The sequence below is a fragment of the Berghia stephanieae genome, chromosome 10 (assembly GCF_034508935.2).
Source record: "Berghia stephanieae isolate SIO BIC M18660-M18661 chromosome 10, UCSD_Bste_1.3, whole genome shotgun sequence".
In the NCBI taxonomy this organism is placed as follows: domain Eukaryota; kingdom Metazoa; phylum Mollusca; class Gastropoda; order Nudibranchia; family Aeolidiidae; genus Berghia; species Berghia stephanieae.
Genome location: NC_088369.1, coordinates 8198504 through 8216003, shown reverse-complemented (window position 1 = coordinate 8216003; position 17500 = coordinate 8198504). Strand labels below are relative to the sequence as shown.

General features: G+C 38.0%; 1 protein-coding gene across 1 annotated transcript in view; it reads right to left on the bottom strand.

Annotated features, from left to right (window-relative positions):
* LOC144956167 (ras-related protein Rap-2c-like) overlaps positions 1 to 17500 on the bottom strand; it is a 94244-nt gene that overhangs the window by 75986 nt on the left and 758 nt on the right. The window contains exon 2 of the mRNA XM_078886554.1: positions 15904 to 16692. Coding sequence (XP_078742680.1) covers positions 15960 to 16499 — 540 coding nt within the window. The 5' untranslated portion in view covers positions 16500 to 16692 and the 3' untranslated portion in view covers positions 15904 to 15959. The remainder of the gene's footprint in view (positions 1 to 15903; positions 16693 to 17500) is intronic.

Here is a 17500-nt window from a genome sequence, read left to right as displayed (position 1 = left end):
AAAAAACGAAAAATCAAACAAATTCACTTTCACGGGGATTAAATAACACTTCAAAATAAAATCCTTAAAATGATGGATTAGTCTGGCATCAGCTTTCCTTTTCATTTTGTCTTTAGAGATACGCATGAACTTCTGTGGTCTTGTGGTGGTATGACACTCGCTTTCGGATCAGAAGATCCAGGGTTCGAGCCTCGCGCTCGGCGCATAGTTGAGTCCTTGGAGAAGGGTCTTTACTCACATTCTCTCACCGTACTCAGGTGTAAAAATGAGTACCTGGCCGTTAACAGCGTTGTCTGTGTCCGAATAATTGTAATATATAGCCTAACAGGCGTCATGTTAGTGCGGGGCGGTCCTTGGCAAGCTTAAGGACCACGGTCCTACGGTCCTTGGGAAATGAAGACCGCAAGGACCGGTCTCTAGACCGGTCCGTTCATTCTTGAACCGTTAAAGACCGCTACACGATGAAAACCGTGGCCTACAGGAGTAAAACACACGGAGTAGTCACACTCATTTCAAATTGTAACCTAATTAGAGAAGAGGGGTGATGCCTTCTTTATTTGCTCACCGTACTTCATTGTTACTTCGATAATTTAATAAAATTTGAAATTTATCCCCATTAACGGAGATAATGGCATCGCCCAAGGCGTTGATCGAGTTGTTCGTGGCGTTGATACACACACGCAACTCCTACCCCCCCCCCCCCCCCCCCCCCCCCACACACACACACATTAGAGGGCAGCGAGCATTGAAGAGTAAGAGAGAGACGTGAAGTTATAATAAGAGGGGGTGGATGAGGTGATAAGAGGGGTCGATGGTGACTTTTCGCCAGATCTAACAAACTCAGCTACCCATTCATTGCTGAGTAGACAGGGATTCAGAAAAAAATCGACTGCACCCGGGATCGATCTCTGGCCCTTTGCGTATAAAGAGAGTGCTCTATCAACTGAGCTATCGGGGTCCCCAAATATTCTATTGGACCTTTTAAAAATACAGACGTTATAACTGTTTTTTTTGGACGGAAGAAACTAATGAAACTCATATTACTTGATTAGTTAAAACACCAAACGAAATTTTAATATTATTGTATTATTTTAAATGACAACAATGCGATAGAAAGGAGTGGCGACAAGAGATGGACAAAAGAAAACAAAAAATCAGACTTGCAACTTGCTAGGTTCGACACACACACACACACACACACACACACACACACACACACATCTTTAGTAGTCACATACATTTCAAACAATAACCCATTAGAGAAGAGGGGTCATGCCTTCATCATAGATCATTGTCATTGCGATCATTATGGTGTAGTAAATTTTGAAATTTACCCCGTATAATGGAATCGTCCAAGGCGTGCGCCTCCTGTTCCCCCATCTCACACACGAAAGGGCGGTTTGCGGAGTGGAGGGAGGTGGTCGTCTGCCTCTATGGTCGTCTGTGTCGTTTAGTGTATGGCAAAGGGGGGTGGGTGCGATTAATTAAGTGGGATGGGTGGTGATTGGTGGAAGATAGGCAAAGGACCGAGGCAACGAATCGCTGGGGAAGTAGTATGGCGCGAGACCGTTGAAAGGTGATAAGAAGTGAGGACCGCCGGCGGTCTTCCTCTTTGGGACTGGACCACGGTTCACAGCTAAAAGACCGTGGGACCGGTCCTCGGTCCGGTCCTCAGCGCGGCACTACGTCATGTCCCGTCCTACGTGTTAAATGTTGCTGTTGACCAGACCAGGGATCCCTTGTAAAGCGCTTTGAGCACATTTAGTGGATACTGCGCTATAAAAAGCTCTATTTTCTAATATTTTTTTTGAAAATGGAGCCAAAATTTAGTAATTCTACGAATTTTTCGTAGTTCTCGTAGGCAGGCCAGAAATTGTCGCCCTAACATAATACTGTTTTGATGCGAATGGTCACACAATATTATTACAATAACATGCGTCAAACCGATGCACTGGGAGGGGAAGGAAAAAAATTAAATAAATAATAAGCATGCATCATGTTTCAATGTTTCCTTATTACTAACTGTTAGGCTACTGCGCATTTTGCAAAAGAAATAAACCAAAAAAACCCCCCAAAAACAAACAAAAAACTGCCGTTTTATTAAAGAACACAGTATATGCTATTTGGTTAAACATAGCACGAATCATTAGAAAAGCACATTCTGCAGACAAGGGTAGACGGCAAGAGAGGAAGAGGTAGACCAACAAGAAGCTGGGAACAAGATATATGTGAATGGCTGGGAATGACAGCAACTCAAGCAAGTAGACTGGCGGAAAACCGTAATCTGTTTCGCAAGAAAGTTCGGGAAGCAACGTCCTACGCAGGATCAGCTGACTAGATGATGAGCATATTATAGATAGAATGCGCTTGGCCAAGGAGCTCACAACATTGCCATCCGGAAGTATAACGGACCAACACACAAACTCTGTGTAACCATGAACTTTTATAGTCTGGTTAATACAGATTAGTGAGAACAACTCACAAACGCGGATGGCAAAAACAATAACAAAGGCCTGAGTGACGTCATCTTCGAACTATCTATACTGCCGTGGTTTTTTAAAACACAGTATAATATGCAATGTTAACCAAATAGCACATACTGTGTTCTTCAATAGAACGGCAGCATGCGAGGACAGTGAAATGTTGACACAAGCCGTAAGTAAGTAAGAGTAAGTAAGGATGGGTAGGGTTTGGGTACAGATCGCACAACAGATAACGTTACATTACAACGTAACAAATTATTACTACGATGTTGTAACGTATAGACCGTGTTCAGAGCTGCCAACTTGAAATGTCAAAAAATACGTAATTTCCAAGGGAAAAAAAAATGAAAAGGTCACATGACAATAAATAGCATTACAAATCAATTAGTTGCCCTCAGCATAACGAAAATATGCTCCAAAGTCCGAAATTACAGTTTCTAAGCAACCGAACTCTCCTTTTCAACAAGACGTATTGATTCAAACACTTTGTCCATGCAGCTCAGTAGCTGGAGCCAAAAAATCGTAATCTACGAATCTTTCGTAGTCCTAGGCAGGTCTGCGTGTGTAGAAAGAATGATAGCAATTTGCACGGCCATACATTTATTACTCTATCATCAGCGTCTTTCTACAGTACTCTGATAAAACGCATATTTCAAATTTTAGCCAGAAAACTCGTCCTTCAAACTTCGATCGAATAATAAAATGACCCTCAGCTTGTAAAAAAACAAACAAAAACAAAACAAAACACAAACCTTCATTCTCTTGAAGTCCCCCCTGAATTTGAGGGTTTTGGCCAAGATGAGGGCCATTTTAATCTGGCCAAAATTTTAAATACACGTGTTTTTATTTTGTTTTTCTTTTCAGAGTAAGGCAGTGTTGACATTAACAGACACGGGGACAGAGTACAGTAGAAACCACACTAATCGCCCCCGCGTCATACCGTAGCCATCGTAAAGTTATAGCCTGACACTGACCAAAAAATGACGCCAAAAGGCCAGTCTTTTGCCACAAAAGAAAACAAATCGTGAGTTGTATTCAATAGTTCAACCAATGAAATAACTTGTTTCCGTGACGACAACTCACTAGACGCTACACAAACCTAAAAAATGACGTCAAACTGCCAGTCCTAGAGGGTTCTAGTGTCAGGCTATATGTTAACGATGGCTACGGTCATACAGACAACCTTGTTTATCGCAAATCTTAAGACAACCTAATTTTTTTTTTTTTTTAATTTAAAAAATGAACATCTTATAAAGCGCGTTTCCATGAATTTGCTATATTCAATGATGACCAGGTACAGTGTGCAACCGTAGCCTTCGTTAACTGAACCCCCCCCCCCCCTCCACCCCCCTTAAAAAGCCCAACAAAACAAACCACAGACACACATACGCAAAACGCACATACGCGCGCACACACACACACACACACACACACACACACACACACACATAATACGACACAAGGCGACGAACGTCAAAAGAAAAAGGTTCCCGCTCGTTTCCTTAGTCCATGAATAGGCTTTTAACGAAATCGGGTCGAACGCCGAACCCGAACGCCGAACCCGAACGGATATAGCCTTCTCACGTGACCATGAACGAGATCTGGATAGTGAAGACTCTCAAGCGGTATGCAGCATCGGATCTAAGGTCACGTGATAGAGGATAGCTTGGGTTGCTGTTGGCTTGTGTTAGGGGAGGGGCAAGGTCAGTGTCATTCAATAGTATATAATTGTGCATGTGGCGCTCTATACAGAGAGAAAATTATAAATTGATTACGGGGGAAGGTGGGGGGAGGGGGGGGGGGGGTGGGTTGACCCACAAACGATCGAGGTGTTGGGCTTCGGGTAGACCATGATACGAAATCAAAGAGAAAAGGCCGCTGGTACTTGGATGGTGGAAATGGTTGGGGGGGGGGGGGGGGGGGGGTAGTGACAATCAGCATGGGATGTATATATTAACATTAATAATATAGGCAATAGATGACCAGGGATGTGTATTGTTTGTGTATTGTTTGTATATGTTTGTGTGTGTGTGTGTGTGTGTGTGTGCGCGCGCGCGTGTGTGTGTGTGTGAAAGGGATTACACAAAAACACCTTTCTCTGTAGCTTCCAAATGATTACGTATACGATAAATTTGAAACCCACATTGTTTGAATCAGCTCACTAATTAATTCCTGAGCCTTGAGATGGTGACGCAACTATTACATACAAGACCTTGCAGTCGAGACGGCAGGGCTTTTGGGTTACACAACCACTATTTACCCATCGGTCAGCGGTACTCTTTGATGTATACAACACTCACCGCCTTTACGCAAAGCGCCTGCCCATAAATCAAGAGATGGTCTCCTAACTGTTCACAAGCGAACTGTCAAACGAGCAATCGATGATTGGATAAGAATCTCAAGATCTCATATAATAAGGTAAGTTTTGGAGAGGTGATATCCCCCCAGTCTGTGTATCTCCCCACCCGTCATCGGACAGAACTTTCATTGCGTTATATCATATGAGCTCCGCCTCCTCTTTCTATTCGGGAGTGACGAGATTAGACGAGAGGACGCGAGAAAAAAAATGGTCACGTGTTGGGCAAGTCGTTCGTTAGGCGAGCTTCGGTGTCTAACTATAACTCCGTAGTATCTGATATCGCGGAAAGAAACACGGTCTAATTATAATTATCATATTATGCGTAACGTAACGTGTACAGTTCAGTGCATCCCCAACCTACGCCACAATGACAGAGATAGCATACTATGGTAGCCGTTAACTTCCAATGAAGCGTTACAAGTAATAAAAACCACATGGTGAAATAGAAAATATATAGAAATACAGTGTAAGTCCAGGCCAACTCATGACTGGTTCCTGTCATAGCGGTATAACTGGGTGTTACTGTAACTATGTATCAATGTGTCGTACAAGCTGTAAAATCCAGCAAAGTGTCCTTGGTTCAAGAGATCTTGGCATATCGGTATAACTGAGTCTTACTGTAACTATAATGTGTCAATTTGACGTACGAGCTGTAAAATCCAGAAACGTTCCTGTCTGTTTCCTTCGTCTAAGCGACCCTGGTATAGCCGTACAATAACTGAGTGTTACTGTAACTATGAATCATTGTATGGCATATCCGTACAAGCCAGTTCAGTACAGTCTTGTTTCCTTTAGTCCAAGGATTCCCGACATCGCGGTATAACGGGGTTTCACTGTATGCATGGATCATAATGTGATATGTTCGTACAATACAGTAAGCTACCCGCTTGTTTCCTTAGTCAAAGTGATACTAAGCTGCTAGAATCTGTGGACTGTAAAAAGTAATGAATAAAAATGAATATAACAAAAACAGTTTCGAAAAAGAACAATATTACACGGAATGTTCCCGGCTCAAAACCCTTCTTCAGCAAACTAAAAAACAAAACAAAAACAAACAAACAAACAAACAAATAAACAAAAAGAAAACAATAAAAACATTAACATATTTACATTTCAAGATCCATTTATTTGCGGACATGACATGCCAAAAGTTTTCCTTGCCCCATGGATTTTAAGTGCTGTCGTCGTGTTTTTATTGTTTTTGATAGGATCTGAAGAAGGGGTTTAAGTCCGAAACGTTCCTTGTTTGATACTTTTTTTTTTTTGGAAGCTGTAATTCAATTTTGTTCATTACTTTTTCCTCAGTCCAAAATTCATCACATTGCGGTAGGACGAGGTTTCACTATCACTGTTTGTATCATGTACACGGTCTATGATAAGGTGTATAGATAGTTCGAAGATGACGTCACTCAGGTCTTTGTTATTGTTTTTTGCCATCCGCGTTTATGAGTAATGCTCACTGAACTGTATTAACCTGACTATAAACGTTCATGGATACACACAGTTTTGTGTGTTGGTCCGTTATACTTCCGGATGGCAATGTTATGAGCTTCTTAGCCAAGCGCATACTGTCTATATATCCGTGAAATCGAGTAGGCCACGCTACGATGTAACGGTATGTAGTATAACAAAGATAGCATATCACAATAGCGATTAACTTCCATGGAGCATTACATGCCTCAATGTGAACAAGGCAAATATAATAATACATAATAAAACTATTATTATACTAACGCTATGCGTTTAGGTAAAATGCTCACAAAATCTGTCAGTCGCTGTAACGTACAAACACACAAAACTAATAAATAGAGGTGCCTAAATGAGTCAATAAAATGGAGATTAAAGATAAAGGGAGTAAATCTGACTCATGAATGAACAATACAAAACAAACGACTTTTCGGCCCTTGGCCTTTTTCAAGTAAACAGATAATACAAATATATTTATAACAAACACACCAAACTATGTGTAACATTGAACGTTTATAATCTGATTGATATAATTTTGTGAAAAGTAATCACCAAAACGGCTGTCTAAAGGCAATGACTTTGAGCTGAGTGACGTCAATTTCGTTCCTTCTAAATCATTTCAACAATATTATATATATATATATATATATATATATATATATATATATATATATATATATATATATATATATATATATCACTCACATTTTTTGTGGCCGAGACGATTCGTGTGTAAGACACAGAAACGAATCGTCTCGGCCACAAAAAATGTGAGTGACAATTTGCATTCTATATTAGCTCTAACCATCATTATCGAGCACTTTCGTACCGACGAGTACCCACCAACACTCATATATATATATATATATATATATATATATATATATATATATATATATATATATATATATATATATATATATATTATATGAATGAATCATAATTGTGAACTTACGTTGAGACAAAACTGTACGACTTTTAAGTAGGAAGGAGTACAAATACTTTTAACCAACGAATTGTATTCAGTACAGGAGGTCCATTGGTTTATTAAAGAGAGAGAGAGAGAGAGAGAGAGAGAGAGAGAGAGAGAGAGAGAGAGAGAGAGAGAGAGAGAGAGAGAGAAGAGAGAGAGAGAGAGAGAAGAGAGAGAGAGAGAGAGAGAGAGAGAGAGAGAGAGAGAGAGAGAGAGAGAATTAGCACGCACTACAAAAGAATCACCTTGACCCCCAAATTATGAACCGATCATGACAGTGAGTTGACACAATCAATGACAGGACAGACAGCATTTGAAGTTTGTTGATGACATGATCAATCAGGGCTGCCAGGTGGCCGCAAGCCTACCCGAATTTGGCCACACAGAGAATCGGGTGTCCATTCTTCATTTTTAATAAATAAATAAACACAAACCATCAAATAAACAAACAAACATAAATAAATATTATTATTATTATTAATAAAAAAAATAAAAAATAATAATAATAATAACAATAATAATAACAATAATAATAATAACAATAACAACAACAACAATAATAATAATAATAATAATAATAATAATAATAATAATAATAATAATAATAATAATAATAATAATAATAATAATAATAATAAAAATAATAATAATAATGATAATAAAAGAGGGCTTTTCCCCTAGTTCAGTCTCAAAACCGATGAGTTTTCAATGGGCCACATTAGGTTATAATTATTTGGACACGTTTGAAGTCGGAAATTGGCCACGAGGAGCTCTGGACACCTGGCAGCCTTGCCTGATATCAAGGACAACACAGACGGGATTAACAACAATAACAAGGGTTCAGATGATGTCAGAAACTGACCCCAGCGTTAGATACCCCTTTCAAAGTGCGAGAATGAAGTGCGTTCAAATACAGTATTGATTTACCCTATCTATCTAACTTGGAATATAACACACACAAGTCAGATTATTACAAGACGTCCTAACTAGGAATAACACGAAAGTTTTTAGATTACAATGTGTCCAAATAAAACAAACGACTAATGTGTGGACAATGCGTGAATAAAAATAGTCCCTCCCTTCAGACTTCAGAGCCACGAGGCCCGTGGAGCTGGAGTTTATCCCGGTTTCTAGGCGTGAAACATGCAATAGCAATTGCTTGCTTCTCTTAGGATAGGACGCCAGTCTGTCGCAAAGCACTTTCCACCAGGTCTAACAAATACAGCTATCCAATCAGGGCTAGGTGGTCAAGAAGAGAGAGAGAGAGGGGGGGGGGTCACTCGATCTCGGCCCCTTTGACTGTAAAGCGAGTGCTCTACCAACTGAGCTATCGGGACCCCTGTGCACAATGGATGGAGAATCATAAAATCTTTTAAAAGTCAAATATATCTTTTTTGTCTTTTATTGTTGTGATCACGTAATAAATCGCAAGGCCAGTAGGAAGGAAAAATATATCATGAGGTTGTTTTTGTTTTTGTTTGTTTTTAAGGGTTTTACGGCGCTTGCAACACATTTAGGTTATATCAGCGCCAGTAAAAAGGAAGAAAATGGGATAGTAAAAAGTTCTAGAATTACAATTAAAGCACCCAAGAAAAAGTAAGACAAAGGGGAACTGAGAACAAATAGGGATCAGATGTAGATTCCAAGATCATACCACCAATGTACTTAGTTTGAAATCACCTTCAAGTCTCATCCAGACAAAAGCACAAAATCCAACAAAGAGGAACACGCTCAAATGCTTACATTATACATTCAAAATAAAAATAATAATACATAACAGAGAGATGATTTACAAGGAAAAAAATATCATCTCCCAAAACAATAACTATGCATTTGACTGTTTCCCTCCCAGCTAGGACTCCGGCCAGCACCAGGACAAAACCAAGTAATCTCATTCCAAGACAAAGACAGAAAGCATGTTGGAAAACAGATATAAGGGGATAGAAGACACAGTATGTACCCCCCTGCCCGCTATGGGAGGTCAGGATCCCCACCCAGATATCATGAGGTAAAATGGGGGGGGGGGGAGAGAGAGAGAGAGAGAGAGAGAGAGAGAGAGAGAGAGAGAGAGAGAGAGAGAGAGAGAGAGAGAGAGAGAGAGATAGGAGATTTATTCACTATATTTTTCTATCCAGAATAAAACGAAAGACGAAGCTGACGTCATATAAAAGCAGAATTTTGATTGTAAAATGAACTAACAATCCACCCCCCCCCCCCCCAACCTCCGCCCGCCCCCTTCCCAACTCCCATCTGCTTATCAGCTTTGTCATATCAATTGCCAAATCCAACGTATTCAAACGACATCAAACCAATAACCGATGTCGATGAAAACTTTTTTTTTTTAATTGAAATCAAAGAAACGATTGATAAAGCGCGATTAAAAGGCAGCACACAGCGCTATCGACAGAGCTGATGATGATGTCAATGTGAGAAAAAAAAATTGTTTGGTTATTAGAGAGTTATATAGTCTTTGTGTGTGCTTAAAGCTAACATAACACGCCCCGTGGTGTGTGACGACGTGACTGGACGTAGTGTAAATTATGGTGAAACCCAATCAAAGGAGATATTGTGTGTTTGATCGTGTATTTTTTTTGTTGGGGGTTTTTTTTGGGAGTCCCACCTGATCTGTTTTTTATTGAGGGGTTGAAGGATAGATAAACACAGGGATTGTGTGTGACTTGGTACATATAGCACGTGATGTTGCTGCTGCATCATGAACACGAACTACTACAACAACAACTACGACTACAACTACACTACTGCTACAACAACAACAACTACTCCTACTACACAAATAATAATAATAATAATAATAATAATAATAATAATAATAATAATAATAATAGTACAATAATAATAATAATAATAATATAATAATAATAATAATAATAATAATAATAATAATAATAATAATAAAACCACGGCGGCAAGAGAATATTAATAATAATAATAATAATAATAATAATAATAATAATAATAATAATAATAATAATAATAATAATAATAATAATAATAATAATAATAATAATAATAATAATAAGAAGAAGAAGAAGAAGAAGACGAAGAAGAAGGGTGGTTAGAAGAAAAAAAAAATGGAGGAGCAGGAAGAGGAGAAGGCGGAGAAAGAGGCGGAAAAATATTTTCCGGAGGATGTTGGGTTGCGAGTCAGGCTCTGAACAGCTCCATTCATCTGTGATGTTCAGAGGTAATCGTCCCGAAAACAGAGGATGGCTACATCCCTTCCATAAATCGAACATCAAAGTCAGCCGAAACAGCCACGCTGTCGGACTCTGGTAAAAACATGTATCTAAACTGTTGGCCAGAACGCTCGATCTTCAAATTTAAATACTCGTATCGAACGATTAAAATGACCCTTAACAACATGCTAAAAAAATCTGAAACTTGGGACTTCCCGCGGGCAAAAGTCCCAGGTTTGAGTTTTCAGCACGATGACGGTCATTTTCATCGCTCGATATTTGAAGGACACGTTTTCTGTCCAAAACTGTAAATTCATGATTTTCATGATTACTGTCGTATTGTATTCCTAGCAATCAAAGAAAGTAAATGGCGATGGCTGTTTAGTGGACTGTGTCATTGGCAAAATCGATTTAAAAAAATAAATAACACACACACACACACACACACACACACACAAAACATCCCCATAAATATAAATCAACTTCATAAACATTACTATGTGTCGTGTATGTATGTATGTATGTATGTATGTATGTATGATGTATGTAGTATGTATGTATGTATGTATGTATGTATGTATGTATGTATGTATGTATGTATGTATGTATGTATGTATGTATGTATGTATGTATGTATGTATGTATGTATGTATGTATGTATTAGTATGTATATATGTATGTATGTATGTATGTATGTATGTATGTATGTATGTATGTATGTATGTATGTATGTATGTATGTATGTATGTATGTATGCATGCAAGTATGTATGTATATATGTTATTAATGCTTGATGTTTTTTGTTCATCGCTGCTTAGCCCACTTAATCGTAAACAGAAAAGATGCTTTCTAGACTATTCATTTTCTATAATTGACTCCAAAAGTAGCTAATCCGTATATATGAACAAATTTCGTTTCTGGAAATGACACTTTATCTATCATTTATTATTTTCAAAGATTGAGAGAGATAGATGGATGTGGACCAGAAACTTCTATAGTAGGTAATGATATTGATGTTATGTACTTAGGTAAAATTCTCAAAACATCCGCCAGTCAAATTAAACATACCGACACACATAACTGTGAGTAACATTTAACTTTTGTTATCTGATATAATTTAGTGAGATCAAATTAATCACTAACAATGACGCTAAAAAAATAACAACAAAGACCTGAGTGACGTCATCTTCGTTCTTTCAATAGAAATATAGATGGTCAGATAGATAGATTGAGAGTGAGATAGATAAATAGATAGTAGATAGATAGATAGATAGATAGATAGAGAAGAAGAAGAAAAGAGAGAGAGAGAGAGAGAGAAGAGAGAGAGAGAGAGAGAGAGAGAGAGAGAGAGAGAGAGAGAGAGAGGGAGAGAGAGAGAAAGAGTGAGACATCATCAAAATAATATTATTATGATAACATCTGAAAAACCCAAAACCGCCACCACCTATTATACACAAGATTTCGAAGTCAAGAAGACATCGGCGGTCTGCTAGTCAAGTCCAATGAATACACATTGCGCAAGGGTTGGGTGGGGGGTGTGCAGGGCACTTGAATTGATGGGTCGTGATGGGCGATCGATAAGGCTGTTTCCCGTCACTGGAATGTGGAGTATAGGTGTTTATTTACACCACCATAGACGTAACTCCACCCCCCCCCCCTAACGCCCATACAACATAACTAAAAAAAAATAAATACATATATATATAACGCCTTAATATGTGAACCATATTCGTCCATCTGGAATGACGTCAAAATTGAACTAGATGAAGGAATTGTCAAAGTGACAATTTATGGAACGGGCACTTGATGTAATAAAAAGAAGATAAAAAAAAGTCATAATTAGGAAAATAAAATGTTAACAATTCTGATGAAACAAAACACACCCTCCTCACCCTCGTTTTAACTCAAATGTTAAAGTTCAGCTTAAAGTAAGTTCAAGTTAAAGTCATGCTCCGAAATGTCGCGTTATTACGTATTCAGATGAGGAGGAGGGGGAGGAGGAGGAGGAGGAGGAGGAGGAGGAGGAGGAGGAGGAGGAGGACGTCATCAGCAACAACGACGACGAAAATGACCACAAAACCCTTCAAGCATGACAACAAAACCGTGACATAGGTACACACACGCAAATGACCTCCTACTACTATAATAATCTACTATACATACTATGAATACTACAATCCACTATGACATGCAGTGAGAGAAAGACAGAGAGAGAGAGAGAGAGAGAGAGAGAGAGAGAGAGAGAGAGAGAGAGAGAGAGAGAGAGAGAGAGAGAGAGAGAGAGAGAGAGACAGAGAGACTGTACACAGACTTCATGACTGAGTCACCCAACAATACCGGACTTTTCAGTCCCTTGCGAACCTGTTTAATAACACCAACAACCAGTACTACTACTACTACTATTACCTCCACCACTACTACGATTACTACATACTACTAACACAACTACTACGATTACTACATACTACTATTACTAACACAACTACTACGATTACTACATACTACTACTACTAACACAACTACCACGATTACTACTACTTAATAGAGCAGTAAAGTTAGGTGCCCCAAACGTAAACAATAACAAGTTGCTAGTGATTTCCGTTAGGGACCGGAATAATTTACGCACAATATAGGTCTCCCAATTTTGTAGTTTGAGTTGTAGGCAATACACTTTCAGTATTGAAAATATGTTTACATAAAATCTAACAGTTGCAGAAATAATAATATAAGGCTAAATTATTATGAAAATCAGGCTCCGAATAATTCTCGTTTTGTTCACACCAGCGCAATAATTTGCTCTGGTCTAAAATAGATAGACTGTAACTTTTGAAAATTTTAGAAAATTTTACCTTTTGTTCCATAAAATATCCATATCTAGACATTATTTGATGCATGATCGAGTATTTATGAATATGTGTTTCTTTTGCCACCTAACAGCCAAATTTTAAAGGTTATTTTTTTCTATTATTTACATTGGAACGTGAGCTGTCAAGACAGGAACATGTGGTTTGCCACGTGCTTCTCGACCTTTGTTTACGTTTGGGGCACCTAACTTTACTGCTCTATACTACATACTACTACTACTACTAACACAACTACCACTGCTACTATTACTGCTACGACTACACTCCTAATATGACCACAACTACCAATTCTACTATATTACTACTTCTACTACTATGACCACAACTACCAATTCTACTACTACTACTACTACTACTACTACTACTACTACTACTACTACCACCACCACTACTATTACTACTACTAGTATGACCATAACTACCAATTCTACTACTACTACAACTACCACTACTACTACGACTACTACCACCACCACCACTACTACTACTACGACAACTACTATTACTAAATAGAAATAATATAATGTACTATCAAGACATAGCGGGCTGCATGGGGTGAAAAACTACAGAGGCAAGACGCATGGCCACCCACATCCGTCCATACGGATGAACGTGACATGGCACAGATGAAAACCAGAATGGCGTTCCATCGGGCTATTTGGGAGGCTGCGTCCAACAACTATCCGACTTGAAGAAGAAGGGGAAGAAGAAGAAGAAGAAGAAGAAGAAGAAGAAGAAGAAGAAGAAGAAGAAGAAGAAGAAGAAGAAGAAGAAGAAGAAGGAGAAGAAGAAAAGAAAGAACTAGTAAAACAAGAAGAAGAAGATGAAGAAGAAGAAGAAGAAGAAGAAGAAGAAGAAGAAGAAGAAGAAGAAGAAGAAGAAGAAGACGAAGACGAAGAAGAAGAAGAAGAAGAAGAAGAAGAAGAAGAAGAAGAAGAAGAAAAAGGAGAAGAAGAAAAGAAAGAACTAGTAAAACAAGAAGAAGAAGAAGAAGAAGAAGAAGAAAAAGAAGAAGAAGGTATGCCGTTAGAATCGTAAGGCTCACATGTCTTTACGTTGATTTATGTAACAAAATAATTATAAGGGGAAGAGAGATAGAGAGAGAGAGAGAGAGAGAGAGAGAAGAGAGAAGGATGAGAGAGAGAGAGGTAAGTTAGAGATTTGAAATTAGAGAGAGATAGAGAGAGAGAGAGAGAGGAGAGAGAGAGAGAGAGAGAGAGAGAGAGAGAGAGAGAATACAGATAGAGTGAAGAAACCCTGCACACGATATAATCCAGGGAATACAATACATAGCCACATATTATTATTACCTATCTCTCTCAGTGACTCATTGTAACCCCCAGACAACTGGAATTATAATCATTATATTAATATATTATACGACACGCTCTATTATTCTCGCTTCTATAATACAGATCGTGTGATTAACACAATGGGCTCAGACATACAAAACACATTATAATACAAACCTTATTTTTCTTTGTTAGAGCTTTCAAACAATGACAGATAAACTTTTCTTTTTGGTGGCTTGAAAACTGTAACTTCACAAATCAGACAAAGTGACCCCTCCCCTCTCTCTCTCTCTCTCTCGCACCACCAAAAAAACAAACAAACAAACAAACAACAAGTATCAGAAACGCATTAAAAACCCAGACAAGTTAAGAGTGATCTCAAGCCCATAGTTAGTTACAATAACATTCCTAAATTCTAAAAACTGTGGTGGGGGGGGGGGGGGGGGGGGGGGGGGGGGGGGGCGGGCAGGAGGTCATCTTAATAATTATATAATGTCGTCAAAAGTTAATTGTCCTAAATGAGAGAAACGACTATTTATTGTCAAAGAACTGCAGTTGCAGTGATGGAATATGAGACACCAACGTCTCAAGCCACTAGTAGTATTGTCATTCACCTATTTAAAAAAAAAATCCTATGAATCTCATCGTTTATATATAAAGAAATATATATAATGTATGTATGATATACAACCAGTAAGCCGCAATTAATTAAATTGAATTCATACACCAACTGATACGTCCATAATGCACGTATGATTTGTGACATGATATATTCTGATACTGATATCAAAGCCAAATGATTTCAATCCCTACGGATACAGACACAATTTGCTGGTCATTTCGATGTAAAATTCATTTTAATTAATACTCATCTTCTGGTTCACCATGGCATGATGTCAAAAGTTATTGTCTTAAAATGTCAAGTACAATGGAATCCGCATAAAGTCAACTTCTGCTTAAATAAATCAACATCTCTTGTTGGTCCCAAACTTTCTGTGCTAACCGTGTCCCATTGATACTGGATAAAGTTAACCTCGCTTAAAATCAACTGATTTTTCTGGTCTGGTGGTGTTGACTTTATGTATGGATTCCACTGTTACATAACTAAACTACAACTGTAGAAAACAAAAGGGTGTACCTATCTTATTTCTGAGATCATTTTACAACCTCTTTAAATTGTTTCAAAAGTGTTTTTATATTATTGACAAGTTTTAAAAAGTTTTTATATTATTGAACAGAAAAAAATTAATAAAACTGTATATGCTTACCTTTAATCTATGAAAAAAGCACTGTTCACACACAAAAGCATAATATAATCCAAAATTCATAAAATATGGCAACAACGTTTCGAATCTTTCAAAGGGGCTGAATTCATCTCCCGAACAATCTCAATGAAAACCTCATTCACATTGCTTGTGACTTTGGCGGATGTTTCTACAAAGGGACATCCCCAGTACTGAGCTAAAGACGCTGCCTCGGACGATGGAACTTCTCTTTGGCTGTCGAGGTCGGATTTGTTACCAACGAGAATCATGGGTATCCGTTCGATTCCTTTGACCCGTTGAATTTGCTCTCGCATCGTTTTGATATCGTGAAAGGTTTGGGTACTGGTAATGCTGTATACTATGACAAATCCCTGTCCGTTCTTTATGTACAAATCCCGCATAGAGGCGAATTGCTCTGTTCCAGCAGTGTCCAAAATTTCAAGGACTGAGGGGGCAGAGTCCACTTCTATCTCTTTCCGATAGAAATCTTCAATTGTGGGATCATATTTCTCCATGAATGTTCCCGAGACAAATTTGACTGTCAGAGCACTTTTACCAACGCCACCACTACCAAGAACAACAACTTTGTACTCCTTCATTTTGGCTGTAGTTTTAGATTCAATTTTCCCCTCTTGATACAGAAGATACTTAAGGTAGTAATAGTATTCTCATAAGTTTAACATTACAATCAGCATTGCACGAATGCTTGATCCAAACTCAAATTGACATACACAGCCTCGACACGGATGAATGAGTAGGAAGACCACAACTGGATGTAAAGCTGTTCACAAACTGAAACGGAGATTAAAATGAAAAGGAGAAATGAAAAAAAATGTATATATATATATATGAAAAATGAATAAAGCTTCACGACATGAAACCACAAACAGAATTAAAATGTGTGTGTAAATGAGTATGTTTCAGCCAAAGTAATTTGTAATTTAAGCGCTTAGAGTCTGGTGTCTCGGAGTTATAGCGCTATATAAGTTTTCAGCATTATTATTATTATTTATTATTAAAATAAAAAAGACGAAAAGGTAATCCTTCGGAGCTATGTAGTCTAGTCCTTGGAAAACGTTCTTTACTCACATTCTCTCACCTTACGCAGGTGTAAAATGAGTACTTGGCTGTGAACAATGTTGTCTTTGTCTAAAAAAATTGTAATAGCCCCTAACGGGTGTTATGTCTCATCCTACATGTTAAATGTTGCTGTTGGCTAAGGACTCCTTGTAAAGCACTTTGAACACATTAAGTAGATACTGTGATATATAAAAGCTCAAGACAATACTGATGTACACATATTAGCAGATCTGATAACCAAACGAACTATAGGCTCGTTTTATCATTTTTGTAATGGGGAACAACTATATTTAGTTGGTTTGATTTTGAGAGTATTTCCATTACAATTACAACAATGAGACCACAACAATAATGGTTATCAGACCTACAAATAAGCACATGTCAGATAATACATAAATTTTATTTTAAAAAGATTTCAATAAAATCAAACTCCCATGTCAAACGTTGATAAAATAAGGAACAATTAAAGGCATTTGACCTAAGCACATCTTACGATATGTTATGTTAAACTTAAAGGATG